Source organism: Hippichthys cyanospilos, chromosome 3, assembly GCF_059441005.1.
Source record: "Hippichthys cyanospilos isolate Australia breed blue-spotted pipefish chromosome 3, RoL_Hcya_1.0, whole genome shotgun sequence".
Taxonomy (NCBI): Eukaryota; Metazoa; Chordata; class Actinopteri; order Syngnathiformes; family Syngnathidae; genus Hippichthys; species Hippichthys cyanospilos.
Genome location: NC_142371.1, coordinates 23,608,633 through 23,636,599, shown reverse-complemented (window position 1 = coordinate 23,636,599; position 27,967 = coordinate 23,608,633). Strand labels below are relative to the sequence as shown.

General features: G+C 41.0%; 1 protein-coding gene across 1 annotated transcript; it reads right to left on the bottom strand.

Moving 5' to 3' along the window:
• Window positions 1-14: 14 nt before the first annotated feature.
• Window positions 15-27,756, bottom strand: plcl2 (phospholipase C like 2). Its single transcript, XM_088411011.1, has 6 exons — window positions 26,964-27,756; window positions 15,883-18,366; window positions 15,266-15,469; window positions 11,593-11,668; window positions 4,421-4,530; window positions 15-3,225 (listed from the first exon to the last, which is right to left on the bottom strand). Exons 1-6 carry the CDS (start codon window positions 27,186-27,188, stop codon window positions 3,013-3,015), a joined length of 3,312 nt encoding a protein of 1,103 aa, XP_088267137.1. The 5' UTR covers window positions 27,189-27,756; the 3' UTR covers window positions 15-3,012.
• Window positions 27,757-27,967: the final 211 nt, after the last annotated feature.

The following is a 27,967-nucleotide window of genomic DNA, read 5'->3' as shown; positions in this document are numbered from 1 at the left end:
AATAGACAAGGTTATACTGTTGAAATTGACACTTTAATAACAATGAGTGCTGTTATATTTATCTGCCCATTTGTGCTGCTCCACCGTTTATGTTCAAATATTTGTGGCTGAAAGGGTGCACCGTAACATGACACTGATGTTCTTTGCTAGTCTTTCTACAATGTTTTGGAACAAGTATTAGGCAAAACGGTATTTGTACGTTAATTGGAAATACAATGACACTTTGACACCACACGGCAAACATGTTTTTAAACAATCGTTTTTTATTTTTTGTCAGGGATAGATAAAACAACTCAAATACTTATTTGGTTTCATCTTGTCTGCAATTAGAAACACACCACGGCACTGAAAGACAGCCTTTCTTTCTGGTATGGTTGTTATTTAATCTGCACAAGTGAACGTTTCTAAACCAAAATGCGTTGCCAGCATCCAGCTGCACCCACGACCAAACTCATTTCGTAATCAGGCAGTTTTATTTCAGCTGAGCAGTGGAAACATCCCCCCTCCCCAACCCCCTTTCGAGAAGGTAGCATGAGGGAATTTTCATCTTGGTCCAAATAAAATAAGTTATTAATTGCATTTATTCACTTGGCAAACAAGTCCAAGAACAGTATCGGGCACTACGAAGTAAAAAGGCTGCACATATTAACCTAATGCAGATAGGAAAACATGTGGCAGTTTTGCTCATGCACTTGCTGGTTGCTAAGAAGTCCTTTCTGTCACATAGACATATACATATGTTGTTGTTTTTTTTGTATAAAATACATCTTTTTTTCAACCCAAGTTGTAATAAAAACAAAAGGAGGAAAAGTAACAGGTATCTCCATATATACACATCAGGTTTGCTTGGCACGCAACAAGTTCAGGAATGTAAACAACATTGCTTCCCTTCACATTCACTATTGTGCTTTAAGGAACATCTCGGAATATCCAAAGGCTTATGTGTGTGTGTGTGTGTGTGTGTGTCTGTATTTTTGTGTCAAGAACGCAGAGAAGAAACTTCACCAGGCACCAATTCAACAAATCCACAGTCTTAGTGAATCTTGCATGGAAGAGACAGGAGAGTTTAGGCAAGTATAATGTGCTACGGTCATTTTGTACAGTGCTACCTTGAAGTTCCCGAGACCCCAAAAGTTGTCGAAAGTTGTCGAGTTGATCCAGAATTTTCAGGTAACTTTTTGGCCAAAGAACAAAGAAGCATTGGAAAAGGAACAGTCATCGAATGTAAAGTCAAGAGGCAGATCACGCGATATTTCCACTCAATCACATGACCGTAAAATCCCACAGGACCTCGGCTAAATCCCATGTGACTTTGACAAGAACCATGCGAAATTTCTGCTGAAGTACCATAAGGAAAATCAAGTGTGGCTTCCACCAAATCACTCGAAACTCCTGCAAAAATCACACAGGTCTTGTGCAAAAATGACACATTTCTATTCAAATTCTGCAAGGCCTACACAAAACCATGTGAAATTTTTGCTACAACGCCACAAGACCGCTACTACTAGCTAAAATCGCGTCAGCCCTCCGTACACAACCACCGTTAAAATCTGCCAACTATCCCATAAAATCACACAAAGTTCCGCCTAATGCGTCAGCTGTTTGTTCATCACAACAGACTGAGATTTTGTTCTTTGAAATACGGCAATGAGGGGCTCCAGCGGAACTCTGCTCAGAATTTTAATACAATTTCGTGAGGCTGTTTTTATACAGATGGGAGGAGGTTTCATACTACAAGCTCTCGTGCGATTTCATGGCCATGAAAATTCTCGTCCCTGCACGGCACAATATTTATCTTGTCTTTGTTTCTTATTCGTTAATGTTCTGCATAACAGTAAAACGCAATGCCAAATGTGGTCCGGCCAATTTCAGAATAAACCTTGTCCTACCAAATAAAATACGGTACAAACATGAACCCTTTTTGGTATGACTTTTGAATTTGTTCCCAGCAGCGAGTCGCGAGAACAGCTGACTTTGATTTGTCTTTCTACTGCGCAACTGCAGCTCCCTAAGGGAGACCCAAGTCCAAATATAAACAACACAACAAAATCACATTCAAATTAAGGTAGCGTAAGAAAAACCGACCTCATTACGTTGATATTTTATTGTACAGTGTCTATCGCCAGCATTTAGCAAGAGCATAATGTGGAAATGTGTTATTTGGTCTTTTTTTGTGTTTGTTTATCACCAAGCAAAAAAAAAAAAAGGTAAAATATTTGCAGAAAAGACGACAGTTTGTTAACGCCGCAAAAATAATTGCAGCACAGTTAACACAAGCAGTCTTCCTTTTGTTAACATTCAGTAAAGAGGAAAGATCTCGGCTGTAGCTGAAAAATGAGTACCAAAAGTAACTCTTCTGTTTATGTTTACATTTGCGAGCCACGCTGTTAATTTTCTTCAGTATGCTTAGCAAAGAGGAAGTATTTTGGAAACGGGATCATTTATAGTAGGCATATAAAGAATTGTGCGCAATCCCCTTCTCATCTAGTCCCCGTGGACTAGATCTGGTCTAGAAATCTGGTCTCGTGGGATTTGTGTCCCATCCCATCCCTATTATCTACCAAAAGCAGCCAACACATCAAAATGACTTGGCACAAGTTTTGCTTCATGCTTAGAGCCGTTATCTTTTTCAATTTAGCAGGGTGTGATACTTCCTGTTTTTTTGTTTTTTTTTTGCTATTTCTATAAACCTTCTGTAAATGAATAAGTGGTTTGAACCGCCTCTTAGATTTTGAATTTGAGTCCATATGTTTAAATGGAAAGAGTATTGAGTACCTATGCATCATTTCTATCTTTATATGCTAGCTGCATGTTACACTTGAAAGGTTTTCCTGAGGTGAGTGGTTGAACTTCAAAGTACCACCTTATTTGCCCGATGTTCTCCCGCTCACACAGGATGTGACCTGCCGGTTTTCTTAAGGATTTAAGCCTTTATTTCCTCAGTAGAAATACCTGAAGATAAAAAAGCGGCGTCCGGTAGTTCAAAGTGTTGGGCGGAATGTAAGATTGTCGTCAATTGTCGTCTTCGTCGTCGTCATCTGTGAGCTCCGCCTCAGCCACGGCCATCTCGGGAATGGCCTCCAGGCTACGTCGGCTACTTTTGGAGTCGGACGAGCCGCTTGCCGGTCTTCCTTTGCTGAGGTCGCACGTCAGTGCTGCGTAATGGATCTGCTTCAGGTTTTCCTGCACTTCGCTGCGGGCGTGTTTTAGGAGGTCTGCCTGGCCCTGAGTGTGGGGGGCATCAAAGGAGAGTGAGATATCCATTCTCACGGGTTTGAAAAGTTCTTGGGTATACCTAGCCGATTTACATTGGATTAATAATTCAAAACTTCATTGTTATCACCCGATCTAATGTTTGTGGTCATATTTTCTCATATAGTGGGGCGGGCCTCCCTGGGGGGGCGTGAGGTGATGCCGGCGGGAGCGGACAACCCCAAGGAAAAGCATTTGTTTTTGCCATGAGAAGTGTAATTGTGATAAATTGGCATCTTAATAATGCTGATTGCATTTCCAAGTGTCTGGCTGATATACCAAATTTGCAAGTTGTTGTCAACTTTTCAACATTTTTGGGGAAAAAACAAGTATTTTTTTGTTCCCACTCTCTCTTTTGAACAGATTCTCCCGGCATCTGACTTCAAAACTATGTAAATGTGTGACGAACACACTTAAAATTGATTTGACTTCCTAGTCATACCGGCTCCGTGACAGAAACTATAACTACAATGTGGCCCCCGATAAAAATGATTTTGACACCCCTGGCTTAGACAAACCTTTAATCTAGATAGCTGCTGTAAAAAGTAGTTAACAGTTGTTGAAAGTTTATTTTATATTGCTTTTTCCTTTAATCAATGTTATAAAGAATGCAGTTATAGGTATGCAATTTTTATCCATAATCTTATTTATGGTCACCTTGGCAAGTGGGGAGGCGAATATTTTCTCTTTCCTGGGGGGGCTTTGCAAAATGTAATTGAGAAGCACTGACTTAGGGAAAAAAAATATATATCTATCTGGGGACAATACATTTTATGAGGGGTTAAAAAATTGGGGGGTAAAATGTAAATTATATTTTTGAGGGAGAATATAAAATGATAGTTTTAGGGAGAACACATCATTTTTTCTTCCTGTAGCTTCTGCAGTTTAAAGTGTATCTTGTCCTCAGTGAAAGTTCATGCTCGCTAACGCTTGAAAAAACATGCTAGCGGAAGACTTTCAAAGCTTGTTCAAAGCAAAATCCCAAAGGAGAAAAACAAGAGCAACACCTATTCTGAGAAATGTCACTCTCATTTGCTTTTTCTATGGAGAAAAACAAAAACAAAAAAACTGTGACTTGATTTTAAGGTCGTATTGCCAAGCCTATGCATCACATTTATTAATTACACATTCAGATCGTTAAAAAAAATACACAAATTGAAGGCATCACCTTGAGAATGGTAATGTTCCACGTGAAGCTCTCCACAGCCTTGTGAAGCTTGCGGCCCTTCAGACCTTCCTTGACCGCCAGCTCGTGGAGGTTCTGATGGAATTGCATGGCTGGCGGGAAGAAAAAAAATATGTCAAGCCTATGGCACCAACAATCGTTCATGTCTGATGCCTAACAGTTGCCATTCCTACTGATCACTTTTTAACAAACCAGGCTGACTCAAAAATCCGGTGCCTCTCCCAGCTGGCTTCGGCCAGTAAGCGGGGGACACTCTAAACTGGTTGCCAGCCAATCACAGGGCACACGTAGACGAATAACCATTCACGCACCAAATCACGCCTAAGGACAATTTAGTTTGTCAAATACACCTGCCGTGCATGTTTTTTTGAGTGTGTGACGAAGCTGAAGTCCCAGGAGAGAACCCACTTGGGCTCGGGGAAAGAATGCAAACTCCACACAAGAAGGCCGGAGCGAGGTGGATTTGAACTCGGGTCCCTTTAAACCTGAGGCGGACGTGCTATACACTGCACAAATGAGCCGTATTAAAACAGATCTTTGAATTTTTTTGGAGCATCTTTTTTTTTTCTATCCAACATATTAAAGCATTGTTCAATATCTAACGTAATTTTCAAGTTCTTTCAATCACTTTCTTGAAAAGGCAGTATTTCAACGTAACATTTTCCAAGATCTGCCTGCAACCCGCTGATTCTGTATATACAGATGGTCGGTATGTAATTTGATTTTCAACCACTTGAAATCTCTTCAATGAAAAGGCAATATTTCAACCGATTGTTTTCCAAATATTGCTAGCACCCACGGGAACCTTTGAGTACGTGACCGAGTGCTAAAATGCACTCTGAAGAAATGAACGTCGGAGGGAAGACGTCCATTTTCCATGTGTGTTTGTGGGCGTGCGTGTCGCGTGTTAATGGCTCAGACTGTTATTGCTTTTTTTACAGCCTCCGGTTGGATCTCGAGATGGGCGGGGTGAGGAGTCTTAAAAGGCAATAAAGTCAAAACGCGACGTTGATGTACACACTCAGTCGGGCAGAAGGGCGATGAAGACCAGAAGCATGACGAAGGAACAAGCGGAAGGAGGTCTCGTCGGCGTGTGAGCATGCATCATTTTTGTTTGCCGCCAAGAATCCGGCTAGTGGGGAAGATGCGCTTGGCACTCAGCCTACATACTACCACTTCCGCCGTCAGCTGGAGTCAGCCCTCCTCGCGGGTCCTGTTGGTGCCATCGCCATGGAAACACGAAGAGATAGGACCCCCCGCCCCCCCAAAGACACACAAGCAAGGGAGGTTAAGCTGGTATAAACATTGGCGAATGCTAATTCCAATCACCAACGCACACCTTTAACCCTCCAATTAACTGATGTGAAACAATGACGTCACATATATACGTTTCAATTTCTGGTACGATTACTTCTTTCTGCACTTTATGACTACAAGGTGCACACATACACACGTCTATGTGGGGGGTTGCCTAGCAACACTGGACAGAGTCTGGCAGGCGCAAAGCAGGAGCAGAGAAGATCCTCCTTTTTCAACGGGTGATTGTGCAAGGAAACAGCGAGCTGAATGGGAACCCACTCCACTGACGACTGACCCCCATTTGCTCAACTTCTTCCAGGCGGTTTTGTGGGATTGTAACTGGACACCCTGAAGAATGTTACACCTGGGAAAATTGCTGTGTTTGTTGGTAATCACGGAGCAACACAAAATCTAAAATTTGCAGTAAACCGGAGCAAGGGGTATGGAACTACGGCCCACCGACTTCTGATATTTTTCGGCAAAAAGGGGCATGGTAATTTTCATTTTAGTCATTTAGTCAAGTCAAAGTTTATCTATAAAACAAATTTAAAAACAACCCCAAAGGGCCGACCAAATTCCTGCACAGTTACTAAAATACAAACGAGTTATCAAGCACAAATATAATAATAAAACAGTATTTTAACCCATATACTGTAGCTCAGGGACTACCGGGTTAATCTTCACTAAATATTTATCGTTGAAAAGGTAATTTGACAAGGACTATAAATGCAAAATGTTTAGAAGATGTGTGCGTATGTTTTGAAGAAACCAGGCGCATGTCGGGCATATGAGTTTTGAATGACAAAAATATGAATTTTCAAAATGTCCATTTTTGGATTCATACAAAAACACATTCCTTAAGGTCTCTACTTTAACATTACAGCAGCCATAAAGTTCTTGCAATTAAAGTGTAGGAAATTAAGAGATTAGTAGACCAAGTGCATCATTGCATTGGACTTTTTTAATCCGAAAAGCAAGATAGCACATCCCTTTGAAGCTGCCAATGAATGACCTGGAATCCCTAGTCTCAAACATCATTTCATGAACGAGTTGGGTAAATTGACAACGTGACCAATAAAAGTAGAAAGCATAGCGCGAACCTTTTGCACGACATCAAACAGAAACTGAGCGAATGAACTGCGGAACTGACACCGTAAAACACAGCTGTGCAATATGAATCCTGTCCTTCTTCATGACAGGGAGATCATCGGTAAATAATGCAAATGTAAATGTTTTTCTAACTGTAATATTTTGCACTGTCATCCTCATATGTATATAGTATCTTCCACTGCATCTACTCCATAATATAATCAGAATGTGAATCTTATCCTTTTTTTAGTGGCTCATTATCATGACCCTTATTGACCTATTACTGTTTTTATTGCCTTACTATTGTCTACTTTATTATTTTCTTTACTGTGTAAAATGCAGATTTGTTTTAGGGAAGTGAACAGACTAAGGATTTCACTGTGCAGTCTTACCATGCATATGACAATAAAACTCTTTGGTGGGGTTCTCTCTGAACTATTTTGATTTTTAATGTCATGCATTTCATTTGTGCATTTAAGTAAGAGGTGTCATGACACCATTCGATGTTGGATTTACAATTGAGCCGCAGAGAAAAAAAAGTTTTTAGTAGTCTCAAGAAGGCGTTCTAAAAAATGTTCAGGATGTCTCTCATTTTGCTTTGAAGCGGCCATTGTAGTGCCATCGGTCTGGAAAAGGACATCCTCTTCATCATTGCTTTTTGTCCTTGCCTGTGGCCAGAGATTTATGGAGTTCCCCTTGTACAGGACAAACAACACCGGAGACTCCTTTGCCAGTATGCAATAAAATTGCTAAATTTGCACAATGTATGAGCTGGGCATCCGTCTGGTGCGTCTTTTGTTTTCATCTTTCCATTGTAATTTGTTTTTTTTAATTGCCTTGATTGTTTTAAACTGTATTGATGGTTTCAAAAGTGTCTGCGAGTGTTTTGGTTGGTTGGATTTCCTTAGGGATAGAGACATCAAAGATTACTGAAATAAACTTGGATTTTTTTTTTTCTCCGCTTTATTCAGTCCCTGATGTCAGTTTGACTTAACAGCATGACACTGAGCAGACATGTACATTATGAGTAAACCAACAAAAAAGTCTTAAAAGGCCGCTCACAGGAAGTCTGCCATTTCGGTTTGAAGCGACCATTTTAACGTCTTTTCCTTCAAACACATACTTGGAAACTAGGTTGAAGCCCATGGATTTTTTTCCCCCCTTTAAATCAGCCCCACAAACCACATACACTTGACAAAATGACAGTTGGGAGGTATTTTCAACGTTGGTAAACCCACAAAAAAAAAGGCACTATTTTAAGATAACTTTCAGGGATCCATCTTTTTAGATGGTTAGCATGGAAAATCGATCTGAAAACGGAAGAAATTTAGTATGGTCATTCTGGGCCAGGTTCGATGACTAAGATGCCATATAACAATGTTCACGTCACAGACGTGTGAAAAATGTCTTCAGAGGAACAAAAATGTCCTTACCTTGCGGGAGGTGGAAATGATATATCATTTTATGCTAGGTGAATATGAATTTGATCTGAAATGACTCAATTTGAAAGTAACAATGGGAGGTTTTGATATTGAGATCTGCAAATAATTAGACAACACACACTCAAATTGTCCAGAGACTAGTGGATTGTGCTTTGTAATTTTGGCTCAGACTGGAAGAAAACTTCAATGAGGGTTTTCCTTTTTTCTTTTTTTTTTTCTATTTTGTTTTTGCTGGGAGACTATTAGAAGTGACTGTGATTTTCAGGATTTAGCTCAGTTTGCCTTTTGATTTACCAACACCCCACAGGCCCCGTTTTGTTCCCCCCTGCGTGCGTGTGTTTTGTGCCTGCGTGTAACAGCCTATTGCAGGTCCTTTTATGAAATAACCAAGCTGAAACCACCAGAAAAGCGAGAAACACACTGCAAAGGGTGGATGTTTGCACAGAGCCAACTGGAAGCTGACTGAACTGGATCACATCCACACATGTTAACAGCAAGGGAACAAAAAGCTTGAAACCATAACCCTGGCTGCGAACCCTGACCAGAAACCCAAATGCTGAAGCTTTTACTTTCTTAACTCAATAGTGTTAAGGAAATGCATTAGAGCCTTTGTTTGATATTAGGCTTAAGGTCTCTAGGTTTTGGTCTTACTTGCCAAACAAATCAGCACAAAATTTGATCAAAAAGGTGCTGTAGTAGAGTAGTCCTCAACCTTATCATAAAACTGTATCACTGATAACAATGTGCTTTCATCGAAAACGAGGCATATGTTTTGCAAAGGAGTCACAATTAAATAATTTAGCTAAAGCTTGCTTCATCTTCCAATTCATTTGCTCTTAATTTGAAAGCCACTGCTCCAGTAGAATGAATGTGCCTCACTGATAACTTTTTTTTAGTAAATGTCTAATGTTTAACAAGTAGTACTAGTAGGAAGTAGTTCTCTAGTAGTGCACAGCTTTGCCTCCATATTAGGCCAATATATTGGTGTCAGATTCTGATTGTTTGATAACTTTGGGCAAACATACTTGGGCAATACTGCAATTTCAGCTCTTACATGTCTTTTTTTTAATGTAAAGAGGTAAATAAGGTTCAGTTTTTAAACAAAATTTAGAACAGTCTGCATACAAATAAATATAAAGACATTTTTATGTCAAGTGGCATATAAAATAGAAGATCTAAATGCCATGCAATTGTAGACATTCTAACTCTTGTAGCTGGATATAAATGTTAATTTTAATACACTGATATATTAATACATTAACATGACCTTGAATTTAGGAGAGTGAGGTGTGGCGATCTCATAAGTGTGGTATCAGGTGAAGCATGTTTTGTAATGTATTGTAATTGCCCTGCTTGTGTAGCAAAATGGTCCCTTTAGTGTGTATAAAATGTCATACAGTATTGGAAAAAAAGTTGTATAGATTCCAGTCATTTAAGTACTATACTGAATACAGTAAGTCTGAGTTGCAATGACACAAGCGTACTTGTGCAAAGATGTTGCGGTAGATAACAACAAAATGCTCCAACGGCTTTTCAAAGAGTGATATGACTTGAGTGGTGCATTTATTTCAAGGGCAGTGTGTCTTGCGGTGATGTGATGGATTATTCACAATTTTGCTGCAGGAACCTCCTGTTGATGTAAAGGGGGAATTGGGTTTGACGTGACCTACTTTCTACATAACACAATGCATACATACGCTATAGAGGCGAGTGTGTTTAATTACCTTCCCTATCTGTTGTAATCTCATTTGATTTGACTTTATGGAGACAAATACTGTGTTTTTTTAATGGTTGTGTTTGTATTCACACTTGAGGGAGGACTACTGTTTGCTCATAAACGCTGTGACTGCCAAAGGAGCACTTTGTCAATGGGGGTTCGCACGTTGTGTGAGTGTGGGTGTGTGCGCGCACGTGTGTGTGTGTGTGTGCACGGATGCGTGTGTATGTGTGTGTGTGTTACAATAACAGTTACATCACATCCTGGAGCGCTCAACAAGATGTTAAGCAGCAGCGGAAGAGGAGATCCAAATAACAGCTTGTATAGCTTTAAATATCCTCAATTATTTTTAGAAGATTGCCAGCCCAGACACATGAGCCACAAACATCGGGCCGGGGTAAAAAAAAAAAAAAAAAAAAATTGCTGACGAATGTTACCTTGTGTAAATGAACCAATGTCAACAAGCTGTGCAAATTTATTTCTAAGGAGATGATAGGCAAATTACATTTTCACAGCAGCAAGCCTAGGTATGTAAATTTGACTGCAGTTGGTCATTTAAAGCTGCAACAATGGATGAATCGACAATTAGTCGATTATCAAATTAATCTAATTCATTGATAATCATCACTCAATCGTGGGAATCATTTTGAGAACAAGGTCTAACAGTATACAAAAATTGTCCAAATCCACAGAATTTCAGTCTCCCAATAGAAATCTGGTTTCTGTAGTCCTTTTCTTAATTAGAATTATTCTAATTGTTTTGAATCAAAATAAAACAGCTGTTTTTTTTTTTTACTTGTTTTTACATGGGGTGAAAAATTACAATGAAATTAAAATAATAAAATATGATTTTTGCCTTTTTTTAATTATTAAAAAAAAAACGAATCATTAGTTACTGCCCTACTAAATCAATATTTGAAAACAAATTGACAAACAATGAATTCTGTTGAATTTTGAGCAAAATGTAGTTAGGGCTCATCTCACGAAGGTCACGTGACCAAACTCAGAAAACCGATTATCCCTGATTGGCCGTTGCCTGAGCCACCCTGATGGCATTTTCAGCCGACAGTAAGTGTCAAAATGACTGCCCCTGAGATAGATAAACACAGGTGCATTTTAATGATGAATTCATATTCCATAAACTTTAAGTGTTTCAAGTTCAACAGCCCTCGACCCATTTCAAACTCTATTATCAGAATAAATCCACTCAACACACCTGAGACACAGGCTTAATCTTATAGAAAAATCTTATCAGACAGAAGAAGATTGTCCTTGGTCAGCATGGGACAAAATCAGGACTAAAACATCCCGGTTGTCTTCATGTGTGTACATGACTTTGCCATTCACATTCAGTAGAAGGGTTGAGTGTGACAATAGAAGACATAAAAAGTTGACTTTCTACCCTGCTGAGCACATTGTGGTCAAGTCACTGCTGCACATTATCATCGCACAGTCCATAACCACAGAGGAGTTAATGACAGAGAAACTTTAAAACAGTACGGCATCTGTTCGCCATTGCAAAGTGTGTCATTAAAACACACACACACACATATTTTAGCTTACGCTAATTGTGCTTATGCAAATGTACCACAATGGCCTCGACTTACCGGCTTTTTGGGTCTGGAGGATCCTCTCGTAGACAGTATCAGAGTTCTCCAGGAGAGTTTTGCTAGTCTGGATCACCTGGAGACCAAAGACACACACACACACACGCACACACACATTAGCCTGCTGCTATGAGGTGGTGCTGCGGTTTTCGGGGAGCTTCCGCACATGGGAGGTCTCTCCGAAAAGACAGCAGCCACTATTACAGGAAGGCCTGCGGGGGCGAGGTCGCCTTCGCAAAAGCCCAAAATTAGAGGGAAAGCAGACAGGAGGACTTTTCTATTAAAAGCTTCGCGTCTGGAAGGCAAAAATGTAGACGCGACTGGCTTTGAAAAGAGAAAATGTGGCTCTTGAGGTAATTTTAGCAAGTCAAACATCAGGGTGAGTCATAGCAAGACGCTAAGTTTAGCTGTGATGCTGTTAAATGGATAACACAGACTAGGGGGTCCTGCCGAGAGTTGCTCATAAGGCATTTTCTTAAGGCATTAGAGAACCTCATCTACAACACTCCACACATTCCAGCTAAAGTCATTATTAACTCATTCACTGCCGGCTCAGTTAAAATGGATCTTTAACATTTCTAGCAATAGTCTATAGTTGTCGAAGGCAATGAATGAGTTAAAATCAAGTAACAATGGTCTAATGCCTAAGTTACTTTTAGGAATGTACCCATTCAGCCAAACTTTTTGAGGAATGTTGGCATCATCCTTTTTTAAAAATCCATTTCAGTGTTAACTACAGAAACCAATTTATTGGAATTTATTGGAACAAAACACAACAATATGCCTATGCGTTATTCCAGACCTCGGCAAACAAAAATTAGAAATCATTTTATGAAAACAACCAGTTTTTTACAAAATATGTGTGTATGACAGGATTGTGTTTTAACCCGTATATTGTGGCTTCGGTTTTCGGACATCACTGAAACGCTTCTCAACATCGGACAACAATATGTTTTTGTTATTTGACACCTCATGACAAAGCAAAGAAGCACCCTTTTTTTTTTTTTTTTTTGCAACACGCACGAAATAATAGTGTGTCGCAAGCTATTGAAACAGATTTAGAATGTTTGTGGCATGTTTACAAACTATATTCAAACAGAAAATACATTCCCTACATCTTTTCCATTTACATATATTTTTGAAAACACTGATGGCACTAATGAGACGCATGTGGCTCAGGAGCTGTGGGTTGCAGAACATTAATTTAGACTATCAACTCACTGAAGTGAAAATCAACTTTTCAAACCTTTTCTGATTACCTGGATAAAACATTTAGGTGTGTGCAATCGATTTTTAAGCATCTGAACACAGCACAGTAGAGCTTTAAAAAAAAAAAAGATTATAATTTTGTTGCAGCACGGCAAAGCCCTGACGGTGCAATCACAGTGACACCGCAGCTGCAGTAAACGTGCTCATTGCTGCGGCGCACACTGTCATTACCTCCCCCAGGGCGAAATCAAATGGCCGTGTGATTTATTTTGAGAGCATGTTCATCTTCCACCCAGACGTAATGCAGGGATCTTTTCTCCAAGTGGTCTGGGAAGCATCTGCTTACAGTACCTCGCCATAATAAACGCTGAAGGTGCTTGTAATTGTGTGTACACACACACACACACATTACCCTACCGAATGTACATCTGAGTTCTAGATCCCCTTTGCACTTTTTGTCCTCATGGAAGTTTCTTTTTATAGAAGAAATAAGGGTTAGCCCCAGATTCTCCTCCCACCAATTAGGAACCAGAACAGTTAGTCTCCACGGCGGCTCAGTCCCACACAGCCCAGTGTCCCTAATGATCCACACATTATTTACAGCGCGCCTCATTTTCATTAGGTTGGGAGCACCAATTAGAGCCCGGGCTTTTGATTGCCTTGATTGTGCTCCACAAATATCTGTCGCTCCCCCCGCCAACGCAAAATTCAATTGTCCTCTTTCCATCACAAACAATTACCTTCACCGGGGTCACCTTAACAAGCACAAGCGCACATTACATAACAGTGCGACTCCATGCCGAATGAAAAGCTAAACAGCCGCGGCGTGCCCGTGCTGTGCATTTGATTAGCTGCTAAATTATTCAAAGTGTCAACGACTGACAACAACATCCGCTTGTCTAATGTGCCAAGAGGCTCTGGAAGGAAATCAGCCATGTGTAACAAAATAAATAAATATATGAATAAGGGAGACGAGGAAAGCCTGGTGTGTTGCATAATGCGCCAGTATTGATTTTCTTACTTCGCAGCAGCGGCGATGCTATTAGCTCACCAAGGTCGCCGTCCCCATTAAGAGCGGCAAAGTCAAGTTATTGATCCGAATGGTGCCGACGCTGATTATTTTTCCGTGGTGGTGGACCGTTACATGTCAGATATATAGACAAAAGCACCCATCCATATATTTTCTATAGCTGTTGGGAGGAACCACAGTCTATGCCAGTTAATATTTGGGTAGCAAAGTGAAGTACAGTAACCCGAGTCAACAATCACACCTTGGGGTCAATCGCGGTGTACATTCCATAAACATGGGCGAGAATCAATTCATTTACGATAGTGCATGTCCTCATTTGGCTTGCGGGTGAATCTTTCACATTCAGACGAATGATTTGGGTTTAGCTGGAGTCTATGACATTTCAACTTGACTTTTCAAAGATTCAAAGTGTTTGCCATGTGCTATGTTGAGAAACAAGTTTCTCTACAATTATTATGTTTACGCTATACGATGGATTTCTTTACAGCCAACAGTTTGCAGTATATATATGCTGTGAAAGATGGTCTCGCTCGGCCCATATGTGACAATACAGGTACCTTGTTTTAAACAATGTAATGACTGAAAGCTTCCTGTAGATGGCAATGTTGTATTTCTTAGGATGAGAGATGAGCACAGGTTTTGAATTGAAGATAAAGATTAGGGAGTGAATCTCATCTTATGTCAATCGTAATGATTTTTCAAAATACTTAAGTTATTTAAAACCACAAAGTCCACCTTTAATATCTGAAACAATTTAACTGATTACCGTATAGGGCAGCAACTATTGAATATTTTAATAATCAATCTGTTGATATTTTTGTCAAATCAATGGAACTGAATAAAAAACGCACTAAGTTCAATTTGTTTTAGTCCACACTGCATCATTTCAAATTAATAAGTGCAAAACATGCCAAATCAATCAGGATTCGGATAAGTATGACATCAGAAAAGGGGCAAAAACCTTGCTTATTTTCAAAGTAAAAGAAAATATTTTGAAATGTTTTATTTTGATTCCACAAAATGTTGCTCACTTCAGAGGCTTATAGAAACCGGATACTTGGAGATAGTTGGAAAAGCTTAAATTTAACTAGATCTCAAAACGATTACTCTGGCTACATAAATGATTATCGATTCATTTGACAATCGCTTAGTTGTTGATTAATCATTGTTACTCCATATTAATGTCCATAAGTCATTTTTTTTCTACTTATGCCCTACTGCCCGAAGATGGCTGGGATAGGCACTTGCAAGCCCGCGACCCTAGTAAGGATGAAAATGGATAGATGGATGTTTCCTCCTAAACAAAGATATTTTCTGGACTTCCCCTTTTATCTGTTTAATTTTATCTTATACCTTTTAATACGTTTTAACTTTATCTTATACCTTTTAATACGTGCTACAATTTCAATGCACTTGACTTTTTCCATTACTCACCAAGTCATAGGTGGTGAAAACCTTTTTGAGGACCTCTGGCAGCAAGCCTTGCGGCTCCATGACTGGATAGTGGTCAGCCAGGTTGAAGAGTATAAGGGGGCCGCTGTCCTGTGCACTCAGTCGAGGGGAGAGGGCCAGGATGCACTGCTTGAGATTGGCCACTGCCGAAAGGCCGCACAGTTCTTTAAAGGACACGATGGCATTCTGCGTGGGGGACGATAAATCAGGAAATTACTTCAGTGTCATGTTTTGTAATGTCTAGGCTAAGCAGACAGTCTGGAAGAAGTTACCATTAGGCATTAAAAGGACTTCCTGCAAATCTACAACACCGAACCACCCAAGAACTATAGTATAGCTGGCAATAATGTGAAAGAAAGAGGCTACTGGGTACATGTGCCATTCTCAGGATGCCCAAAAGAGCTACAGTATGTCTTATTAAACATTTGACCAATGGCCCATGTGGAACACTTTTACCAGTTTGGAGGAAAAATGTTGGTCGGTTTTGCCAAACCTAGCAATCTAATCAAGCAAATGGTTATCAAAACATTGAATGACCCAGATTTTAAGGAGCCGCATGAACAAATTGAAGAGGCAAACTGGATTAGCAAGTGTCTGACCTGCATGTTTTCTCTGAGGTCCGTGGCCTCTCTCAGTGGAAGCGCAGCCGTCTTGAAGACATCATCCAGGGCCTTGATGAGCAGGATCCTCATGCTGGCGTACTCCCTGCTCCTCTTGCCCTTGCGCACAGACAGGCCCCTCTTGTGGGGCTTTCCGCCGCCCCTCCGATTGGTGATGGCCACGTGGACGAAAAGCAGGGTGTGCGGCAGGACCTCGCCGGTGAGCGACTGCAGCGGGATGTGGCGAAAACCCGGTTGCAGGCACTCAAAGGGGATGGTATACTGGCCGATGAACTCGTCACCTATGTAGTCATCGTCCAGAACCACGAAGCGCACCATGGCCAGCTCGGGCAGGTTGATCTGGAACTCAAAGCTTTCATCAAACAGCGGGTTGTCCCCGTTCTGATTGACGGTCTTAGTCCTTTGCTCGGCACAGTCGGCGGGAATGCCGTGGATTTCAGCGTACACGTAAGGGTCTACGACATCCCCCTTGGCACCCGAGCCTTTGGGCTTGGGAAAGTTTTGTCCGCTGATGATCTTAATGTGCAACAATTGGGGAGAGACACCAGGCACTGAATCTTTTGTGTTGGCACTGAAATACGACACCTGCTCACGCATAATCGCTGGCCTCAGGACGTAACCGCAGTTTCCGTTCTGACGGAACCAGCCAATGTTCAAATCCATCATCAGACCAGGAGTCTGGTAGTTCATGGCCACAATCTGGCAACCGCACTTCCAGAAGTCCTGTGGGTTCATGTTGCTGGAGTCGATACGCATAGGGCTAGGGTAAACCCGCGCAAGAAACTTCTTGTTATAGTTAACAAATTCCCCGGGAAAATCACTAGCGCAGCGGCCAGCAAAGACCTCATTGAAGGAGCAGAGTTCCCAATGCTTTTGGCCCTGGAATGAAGTTGGGAAGTCCTTGAACTCCACCGACTTGCACAAGGTAACCAGATCGGAAAGGTCCTTTGACAGCTGGAACTTCTTGGGCACAGCCGTCTGTTGTTCTGGTGAGTCAATGCTCATTCTCTGCGACATCTCAGCCCCCTCATCCTCATCCGTCACTTCACCCTCTGAGCCAGTGAAGTTGGTTCCGAGTTTCTTGCCCTTCAGCAGGATCTTTCCCTTCAGATCCGAAGGAGACGGAAGGTAGCAGTCATCGGGTTTCGGAGGATCTAGGCTAAGCTTATCTCCCAGGATCTTCTTGAGGTGCTGAAACATGACCTTCTGTTGCTTCAAAGAGCAGTGGTTTTCCAAACACAGGATCAGCGGGTATTCTGACGCAACAAAGGCGTACTTGTTGACCACATCAATGACGCTACGAAAGACAATCTGCGAAGTCATGGTGTGACCGGTGTAAATCACGGGTTCATTGTCGGGTCCGTCCCAAACATCCAGCTCCACGCTTCGACAACCCATCTTGAGGGCTCGGATGTACCCCGTCACATCAGAAGGACCCCTGAACTGATCTTCTATAAGGTATGTGTTGTGAGACGCATTGATGTAGTAGTGGGATAATGGCTGGTTCATGTCTTGGCAAACGATTTTGTGCTCGGGGTCAAATATGTGACACTCCGATGACAGAAGGTAGTTAGTGAAGCCGTCCAGAGAGAGCCACCCTCTGAGCCGACCCTCTTTGGATGGCTCATACTTCTGGATGACCTCCAAGCTCGTGTCCTCGCTGACTTGCGCCATGCCCTGCTCTGCCTCCAGGAATATCATCAAGTCCTTCGTGTCCAAAAACTCCTTATTGCTGGAGAACTGGACAAAGAGAAAATAGATTTCCGGTCTCGTGCAGAGGTCGTGAAAAACCTCGATAAACTCATCTCTCGTCACCTGAGAGCCGACCTTGTCTTTTACTTTGTGAAGCTCCTTGAACTTCAGCTCAATTTTCACATTCTTAAGTCCCGGGTTCAACTTTTTGACCAGCTGCACAGCAGCGCATATTGTTATATGTTGACTGTTGTTGTCGTCCACTTCGCTAAAAAGTTCACCAAGCCAGGACGAACGCATGTTATTCTGACTGCTCTCTATCATGTTCAGCGTGTGTTTTCCGTAGGAGATCAGGTATCTCAGGCCAGTAATCCAGGTGTTAGCTACATCTGCAGTGTTGGCCACCAAGTCCAAGGACTCATAGTTCTCACCAAAGATAATGGAAAACGCGCAGTCCTCCGAGATCTGATCATAAGTTCCATTGGTCCGAAAAGTGTCCGTGTTCTTCCCTGTGCGAACCTCTTTGATGGACTTGACGTCGATTTTGGCCTTGTCCGACTCCTTTTTGGTGGGTTCCCACCGCAGGGACTGCATGTCGGCGTCCAGCATAAAGTAGCGGTGGTAAACCCGCGAGTTGGAGCGCACTTTTTTCAGTTCGGAGCCGTCGACCATGGCGGTGATGCAGTCACTGGCGCTGTTCATCTTCTTCTCTGTGGGCATGCTGCTGAATGACACAGTCTTCTTCCGCTCCTTTCGCTGTCTTGAGGAGTCCTGTGAATGTAACAAAAGTATTTGAAGGAACATAAGATGGAAAACTTCATTCTTAATGTCTTGTAAATGAATAGTTGGCTCCCTGAGGTGCATTCACATCCATGAAAGGTGTAATAAAACAAAAAACAAGTAAATATTTTGTTATCTCTGCCCATTACTTGGTAGCTAGACTGTCTGAAGAGCTGGACAGGCCTTAGTTGTGTGATTCATCATCACGTCAGAGGTAGAACTAAGCAAAGCTGTATTGAGTTTTGTCGGAGGCACAGCTTAGCCTTGAATAAATTGCCAATATTTGGTTTCTCTATGAATTTCTCAATGCAGCGGGGTTGAAGGGATGGGGTTGGAATTTTTGTTGACGGTGTGTCCGCTGCATCCACCGAACACTCAAATCCGCAGAACTAAGTGTGACCTGGTGTCTTGGTTTTGAAGAGCTAGCTTCAAGATGGAAACAACCATACCATGGTAGCTATGGTGTGCTAGCATGTGCATCAGAATTCGCAAATAACACCATTTACAGTCGTCATGGTTAACGAAATCTGTTCTCGCTGTTAGCCTAAAAGTATATATAAGTGGATGGGGATAGGGTTTGGAGGTTCATTTTCATGAGCTAGGTCTCACCCTCCATTTTTGAGGGGGAAAAAATATGCCGTAGACATTGTGAGCTCAACTAGAAACTTTTTTTTTACATTGTGAAAAAAAAGCATGACATGTCTCCGTTAATGCATGAAATCACATCCAAATCCAGCGCCAGCCTGGTCGCCTCCTGAACTGTGAACATATTTTGCACTTCTGACTTGAGCGGTGGACTACAAGTACCTGTCACTGTACATTACCAAGAAGTTCCCTTCCGGAAAGAAAAGTTGCCCACACGAATCGACTCAAATTCTCCAGGCAGCGTTGACATTCTCAGTGAACCCTGATACTTTTTTTTTCCACTCTTTTTTTATTTCCCCATTGTCAATGCAGCACCGGGTTCAACTCAAGGGCAAACTTTTATGTTGTGGACTTTGCAGAGTTCACGGAAAGTCAAAGTTGTTCATCATGCAACAAGATAATGATACCCATTAAACTTGAGTGAATAAATGACTGAAATTTGACATCACGACCATTAAAAATTTTCTGCTCATTTACATTTGCGTGTTTAATTAAAACACCTGTTATCTCTCGTCTGGTATAGTCAAATGATCTTTGGTATAAAGTGTGTTTTATCGAACATTTAGTCTACTAAAAACAATACAAATCTATCCTGTTGTTAGGAACAGAAACTGAAGGTTTAGGTACAAACAACTTAAAGGGATAATCCACTTATTTAGAAAATAAATAATATGTTTTTAAAGGTATTAACTGCACATGAAAAATACTTCAGTTATCAAGTTAATTAGAAAACAAATGTTAACTTTTTACTGCTGATAACAACTAAATAAAGCGGGTAATCACTTGTAACGTAAGCGTTGACCTTCGTACTTTGTCATTAGGTCTATGTTTTTTTTTTCTTTTTTTAATACAAAATTTAAGAATACATTCCAGTGCTCATATTTTTTAACATAACTCCAGGTGTGAGTTTGACAGATAACCTAAAGATTAACAAGTTTTGTGTAAATATTCTTGACAAAACGAGGCTGAAACACTGACAAATGTCAAATTTTTTTTATGTGTTTAAAAAAGAAAAACAAGCAAAACCAAAAAACTGCAAAGATATGAAAATATTTTATTAACCCTTTAATGGGCACAGCGGCCACTTTCGGCCGATAGTCTAAACAGGCAAAACGTGCGAAAGCGTCTGCAGCAACAATGGCTTTAATTCGATCGTGCCTCTAAATTTTTCTAAAATCGTGAAAATTCTTGCCTGTTTTAGTACTTAAAAATAGAAAAACGTGTGCCTAATAAAAGCCATTTTTGCCGGTTTAGACTACCAGCCGAAAGCGGGTGCCGTGCCCAGTAAAGGATTAATTGTGTTTGTGGCATGTTAAGACCTTAAGGCAAGTGTTATTCATAAATAATAATTACAGCATTGAGTATGGGAATTTTAGCCTTTTGGGGGACTCATAGGTTACAAATGAAGAGGCCCCAACGAAACTAGACCTGCACAATGTCCAAACACACTGGCTCAATCATAACACGCTTCAAACATGTTAAAAGCCGATACACATAATTTACTTTTACCTCCTTTTGGAAACGCATATATAGCTGGAGGATGTGATCTGACACAAACTGACGCATTTGCCAACTACTTATCATGCTAAATAATAACAAGTTACATTTCGCTTGCCGATTATGAGTTTGACAGTGATATGCATGAGGGCACATAATCCTTATGAGCGGGCGAAAGAATGTGAGCATGTTAACGCAGTCAACTCAGCGGTGCGCTAATGGCTTGTGTCTTCTTCCTGTAGATTAACCTCCATTTCCCTCGGTCACAAGTGTTTTTTTTTTTCTCTCCAATTTCACTCATCTAGTCTCATCATTCCCCTTAAATTTCTAATGCTAATTTTTTAAAGCCGGAGGCAATTTGAGTAATCCAGGAAACGAGAGGGTGAGGCGAGCAACACTTGTGTAACTCAGTTACACTCCAGCTGACGCAAGAATAAGCAATGTGCACACACACAGTGACACGCATCAGCAACGCTTGGAAGAACATCTCGGGCATGCCAGCGGCTCCAGTACCTGGAGTGACACAGGAAGTGACAACGAAGACGCTCACTCAAGGGCGGGGCGGTTGGAAAGCCATCGAAAAACAAACACACAACTTCTTGTACTGAATAAACAAAACACCTGTGTCTTCTTGGAGCCAGGACGTGACGGTCACACGGGATGAGACAAGAGTCAGCTGTGTGACTGCCTTATGAATGCTCAATGTGGACGTCTTTCAGTAACATCAGCATGAGCCCCCATGAATGGACAAGGGATTCGCAAGAGATTAAAATGCCGGTTACCAAGATGATTTAGTTCCCTTGACAGACGAAAGCAGCAAATTATTACAAACTATTACAACCGGTCTTAGAAAATGTCTCAACTGATTGGAAAAAATCAATTAAAAAAAAAAAAAAACTTTTCCCCCCCTCATTTACACTTCAGTTTTCTCAACAAGGCGCTCGAAAGCAGTCGAGAGAGCCCAAATTTCCTTCTCACACACTGACAGTCAAAGGTGGAACTTAAAAAACAATCCCGCTTCTGCCACTGTACCCCTGTGACATGCACACACATCTTGGCAACAACATGGCACTCTAAAACCTTTTGGATTTTTGGTGGTGCTGCAACTAACTTGATTTGAATTACCAATTAATTGGTCTATTAATCGATGAGTCCGATTTTGAAAAAGACATGTTTTGATTTGCATCCCTTTATCGACAGGAGATTGCAAAAAACACTTTTTTTTCCCTTTAAGTATAATTAGATTTTCTTATGATGATTCATAACAATACTATTACGCTTTCTTAAAGGGACAATGTGTAAGATTTTGACCGTTTTTCATGACAGAGAGCAGGTACCATTGTCCGTAGCTATAACAAATATGGCCGCCTCTGGAGAAGTGCCACCTCCCATGTAATATAATTTAATGATAACTAAACCAACAGTTATATTTAAAACATACTGTCGTTAAGAACACATATTCCTTATTAATGAAAAACAGTCTAAATTTTACATACTGTTCCTTTAAAGGACACAAGAAATATTTTCAGTTGAGAGGCAAATTCTGAACATTGAAAGCTTTAGGTTTCTAGACAATTAATTGTTTATCAAAATTACTTATTGATTACTTTGGTAATCGATTAGTTGTATTAAAACCATGTTTGATTCCTATTGTTTTGGTTTCTCTACTTGGGCTGTAATCTTTGGAAAAAAGTACCACATGTACCGTATTTTTTCATAAATACAGTAGGTCCCCTCCCCATGTTTTACTGCAATTTGGGTGAATTTTAAAAAAACATGACTATAAGTCTACATATCGAAAAGTATATATAATCATTTTGAGCCTTGTAAATGACATTATTATTATATTATTTTCGCATTCTGGTTGCGTTATTCAAACACAGATTTGTGGAGAGAATTGGTCTGCGCATTTTTATGCGCATATAAGTCGACCCCCCCCAATAATTGGTTTGAAAATGAGGAAAAAAACGCAACTTGTATAAGGAGAAATAGTCAACAAATCATTGGTTTCCAAAGTAAAAGCAGATTTAGCTGATTTAGATTTAACTCGCTAACTAGTAGTCAAAGCTAGCCATGGTATTTAAAGCACTTTAAAATGATATCTGTAAAATCCAAAACTAAATAGTTCTGAGTCTTTGTTCATGCTTTCAACATTATCTTTACATATCTTCAGTTTATTTTAAAAAGCTGAATTCACTTTACGGGGCTTTTATTATGTTGTATTGTGAAATGACTAAATGTGAAAAATAAAACGGCGGCTTCACGCTGCAACACCTGCTAATTTGCAACTGCTCTCAGCCAGATGGACCAGTTCTGTTTTTACATTGCAAACAGTAAATAAGCCACAGGGCCGCCAAACACTTTGCGCTGTTTGTTGAACATTCTGGTCGTGTGGAAGTACAGTTCAGATACTACACTGCTGTTGTTGCTGCAGAACTGATAATACGCTGTGCGGTTTGAGTTGTGCTTACCACATCCTTTATCATCACCTGACAGAGTGAAATAAATGTTTACCTTTCACCCTCAAGCTTATTTTAATTTTCTTCCCTGAGTCACATTGTTTGCTTCTTTTACCGACAATGTTTGATGCATAGGTGAGGTACAACATTCACTTCTGCTTTGAGCTTCGGGTTTTGAATTTGGGATCTGATTGTTCTATGGCTTTTACTTTCCCCTCATGCTTGCGTGGGTTCCTGCAAGTACTGCCGCTTCCTCCCACATTCCAAAAAATATGCATGGCAGATTACGTGAAGACTCTATAGGTTATCCTTAGGTGGGAATGTGAGTGTGAGTGGATGTGTTTTCGCCACCTGGGACCCTTCAGGGTGTACCCCTGACGATCCGAAGTCGAATGAGTCAAGCTATCTGTAAATAAAGAAGTGAACTTTTTTCTTTTCTTTTTTTTAAGTACCGACACTTTTCATTAGTATAAAATATGCATTTTCTCTCTTTTTTTTTTACCCTTCAAATACTGGGTTTGCTGACCAGATCACTATAAATTGTAGAAATTGTAAATATAGTTAATTTTGCAAAGTGCTATATCCTGAAATTTAGGGCTGCCATCAAATGTTTTCTAATCAATTAAGTAAGACAAAAAGATACCTGATTTTCAAACAAAGATTAGACGAAAGTGTTCACATGCACAAAAATGATTAGTGGTCATAATCTGATAGAAAAAAATATTTATGTGTCTGGAATGAAGCCTATTTTACGTCTATTTTATGATTCAAGTCCTCAATTAACAAGCGATTACGATAAATACAGTGACACGTCACCTTTCAAAAAGGTTAAATAGTAAAAGGAATGGACATCCAAAACGGCCAAATTAAACCCACAAATTTGGCAGCAAACTTAAAAGGAGTTTTTTGGTTGTCCGTTTGTTTATTTTTCCATCACATCAGTTGGGTTAGGCATTGAAATGTGAAGCCTGTTACAAGTTGTTTATTTCCTACTATTGTTGCTAGACTTCCTTAAAACCAGATTGTTACTATTTGGACAGTTGTTTACACGTTTGAATGAAAAATGAAGAACTTCAAATTCCATCCGCTCTTTTGTGCCATGTAATGTGTATTTGTTAAAAGGAATTGCAGGTATATGAAGACTTCCAGGAAAAATTCTGTATATTTTAGTACAGTGGCACTTTGACATGAGCCAACTTTTGAGCTGTTCAAGATACAAGTTGTCATTTGGACTAACTATTTTTGCAATGAGAGTTAGAACATTAACAGAACATAAATAAATGTAGTGATTTAAATCAGTGTCGTTATCAGGCTTCTGTCCACCTTGCTGATGACTTTATCATTTGACTAAATTGTGTCTGCTGGGGATTAATGAATAAATAAATAAATAAATCAACAACAAGCTGGATTGTGGCTCTTCAGGCATGGACGTGGCCACCCCTGATTTAGAGAATAATATTCACTGTATATTCTGTGGAGTTGTGAAAGTCTTCTTTGCTTGTGTCTTCATTACCATTTCACTGCCCCCCGGTGGTCAAGTCATGCACATCAGAAGTACTCACAATACGAAAAAACGTGATGTGCAAACTGTTTGATTTCTTTTTCCTTTTTATGATATCAGTGGATGTTTTAAAAATGCTTCAGAGTGTGCTTTCCTTGAAATAAAAATAAAGATCTTACAAAAATATTAGTTGTGTTTATGCGGAAAGGCTGGAAATAATGGAATTTCAGGTCATTTCAATAAGGAAAAATGATATGCAATACAGTATTTTGAGTTAAAAGCATGACTATTCAATTGATTTCTTTTTTTTATTAGATTACTTTTTGATTGAATGAGAGGGATACATTTTAATAAGCAGAAAAACAAATGACAGAACAATGGAACGCTGTGATTTGTAAGGTGTTTTCTCCAAATGTTGTTTTATTGTCATCGCAAAATCATATCTGAGTAACGCTGGGCGTTAAGTGACTCATGTGATGTTTATCCATCTGCGTCGGGAAAGCAAAGGGGGCATGAAAGCACAACGTGATTTTAAAACTGATTCACAGCGCATCAATTATCGCCCGCACTGATTCACAGGGGCTCTCGATGGTGCCGTGTGATTACGGGACTCTTGTTTTGTTTTTGTTTTCAGGCCACTGAGCATTGTGGCTATGCTGGCTGTAAAAAAAAAAAAAAAAAGTATTTCAAAGCAGGGCGTCAAGGATACGACCACGGAAACTTCTGGAGCCAAATGGGAAGTCACAAAGAGTCAAATTGTGGCGGTTGTATGAAAATCATATTTTTTTAAAAAAAAAAAGGGAATAGGGCTGTGAAGTGTCTCCATTATTCATTCAGAGTATACAGCTCAAAGGAGGTTGATGCCACCAAGATAAACTACATTCTGCTGGCCTGGGATGTTCTCAAGCAGCAAGAGGTTATTTGAGTCTTTTGAGCAAGATTCATGTTTAGTAGCGGGCACATAACAATATGATTAACTCGTTCTACAATCATTTCATCCACGGGTAGGTCTACAAATGAAATAATGAATTCCAATTACTGTATTGTTTAGTTGTGGCAGGGTAACCGCAACTTGTTTTTTCGGCCTTAAAGGGGAAGTCAATCCCAAACTGTTCCTTTAAGAAGCGTATGAAGCCCTACTTGGCTCAAGTTAACATGATTAATATTGCATTTGGGGAATATGAATTAAGTAGCAAAATCTACCCCTTGACATTGTAACTGCTACTCAGTTAGTGAAGATGACTAATCTCTAAATAGGTGAGCTGTGATTGGCGAGCGAACAATGTCATTTTCACTTGACAACAAGTGGCGAAATGTCCGCCCCCTAGGATGGACAAAAATAGTTGGATGTTGCTGCTTAATCCAATATTCTGTAAATATTTACCAAATTACCCTCTTTAGACCAATAGGCCAGCAAAGGACATGTTGTTATGAAATTTTGGGGGTTGACTTGAAATGTCCATTTAATGTCAGATCCTCAATATTGATTGTGAATCGTTCTACATGAGCATTACTTTTAGGGAAATTTTGTATCATATTGATTTGAGACATGGTAGTTGTTATGGTAAGTAGAGTGTCCCCATGGAAGGCCCTGGCTGACTTCTGCTAAAAAGTCACTTTTACGTCACATATCCAAATTTATGCTGTCTTGCCACAACAGTTGAGCAAAACATAGCACTGAAAGGAGGTGGAAATGTCTGCAGGACTTTCGACATGTTTCACTCCTATGTGCTGTCATCATCTTTGCTACTTATTAGGCAAGCTGTAATGACTAAATCTGAAGGCCAGAACGCCAAAGTATGAATGCAAGGGCCACAACTGCTAAAATAAATAAATAAAATAAAAAATATTAAGAGTTCATGAGGTTCAATTACAGCTCCTACCCTCCTGTGTGGAGTATGCATGTTCTCCCCGCACGGGTTTCCTCCGGGTGCTACGGTATCCTCCCGCTTTCCCAAAAACATGCATGGTAGGTTAAATTGGGCACTCCAAATTGCCCTTCGGTGTGTTTGTAAGAGTGAATGGTCATTAGTCTCTGTGTGCCCTGTGATTGGCTGGAAAGCAGCTCAGGGTGTACCCCGCATGCTGCCCAAAGACAGCTGGAATGCTGTAGACACCAGCAAGTCCACGACCTTTGTGAGGACAAGCAGTTATGAAAATGTATGGATGGATATCCATTGTCATGCCGTCTTCTGGCAACAACAGAGCAAATTTTCACATCAGAAGCTGGTTGAATTTTCTGCTAAGGGGTTTCGACATGTTTAATGGCGCCACTCCTGTGTGCTGTCATCATCTTTGCTACTTATTAGGCAAGATGCCATGACTAATGTTTGCAAAATTGTCAAAGAACACAATGTACTAATGTAACGACAGCATTTGAAGTGCAATGGGTGTGTGTTGGAAAGTCATCAGTGGAAAGAAATGACGAAAAAAAAAATGTGTTTCACGGAGCTCAGGTGGAGTCTGACTTCCATATTTGCACCCACCTTAATGATGCTGCTCCTGCGGGGCATGTCTGCCTTGTTGTGGGGCTCGACCGAGGCTTCCACGCCGCCGACGACACCACCTTGGCCGACCATGTTGTCCTCACACATGCCACAGTCGCCGTTCGACACCGAGCCCTCACCGGGCGTCTTCCCCGCCGCCTGCACGCCCACCTCGGCAGCGGCGTGATCCAGCAAGCCGGCCCCGTCCTCCTCGAACTCCGCCATGAACGCACACACTCAAGCAGTTCCGAAAACCCCTCCCGGTTCGGATTTAGTCCAAATTCCCGAAGGAGGGCATTTGCGCCGGGTGCTGCTGCGGCTGCTTCTCGATCATCCGCCGCCGGGTTCTCGGAGGTGTCGCGGGGCTAACAGGGGAGGCGTGTGCGCGGGGAGACGGCGGCGGAACCACTGGCTGTGTCGGTACGCGACACCGTGACATTGGACCGAGCCGGTAGCGAGCTACTGAGCCAAAATACAAGACGCGCGGGTGGTAACGCGTCGCTTTAAACGGCTAAATCCCCTCGGTTCGACTCACCCGGGGAGCTCCAGCTCGTCGGCGGCGGCGGAGCTCTCCATTAAGGGGGGGGAGAGGCGGCGGGGATTTAACAGCTGCTTCGCTTAGCTACCTAGCCAGCTACCTAGCCAGACAGCTAGGTAGTTAGCTAACTTCCTTGACAACTTTTCGCACATGAAAAAAAAAGCCCTCCGGCAAAAATAAACAAGTGGAACCACCGCCAGCATCCGAGGATGGGGACTTTGCTTGACTCCTCGTCGGGGAAAAGTGCAAGCTACTTAGACGTTCGAACCGCAACTACCACTAGTTGTACGTGCACGCGCACGCAAGTTGTGTCGCTTCGTGAGCGCGCGCCGGGCCAAAACAGGATGTGCTGTCAATCAAAGCACAGCCTTGCAATTGTCATTTTTTTTGTATCGAAGTCTCAGAGCAAACATGAGTATAAACGCGCCGCTTTGAATGGTAATGACTTTTTCATGACAATACAGCA

Coding starts and splice junctions, on each gene's coding strand:
- plcl2 (XM_088411011.1), bottom strand. CDS start 27,188: ATGGCGGAGTTCGAGGAGGACGGGGCCGGCTTGCTGGATCACGCCGCT. Junction 18,367..26,963: donor GCAGGAGCAGCATCATTAAG/GTGGGTGCAAAT, acceptor TTACATTCACAG/GACTCCTCAAGACAGCGAAA. Junction 11,669..15,265: donor TTTTCACCACCTATGACTTG/GTGAGTAATGGA, acceptor TTTGGTCTCCAG/GTGATCCAGACTAGCAAAAC.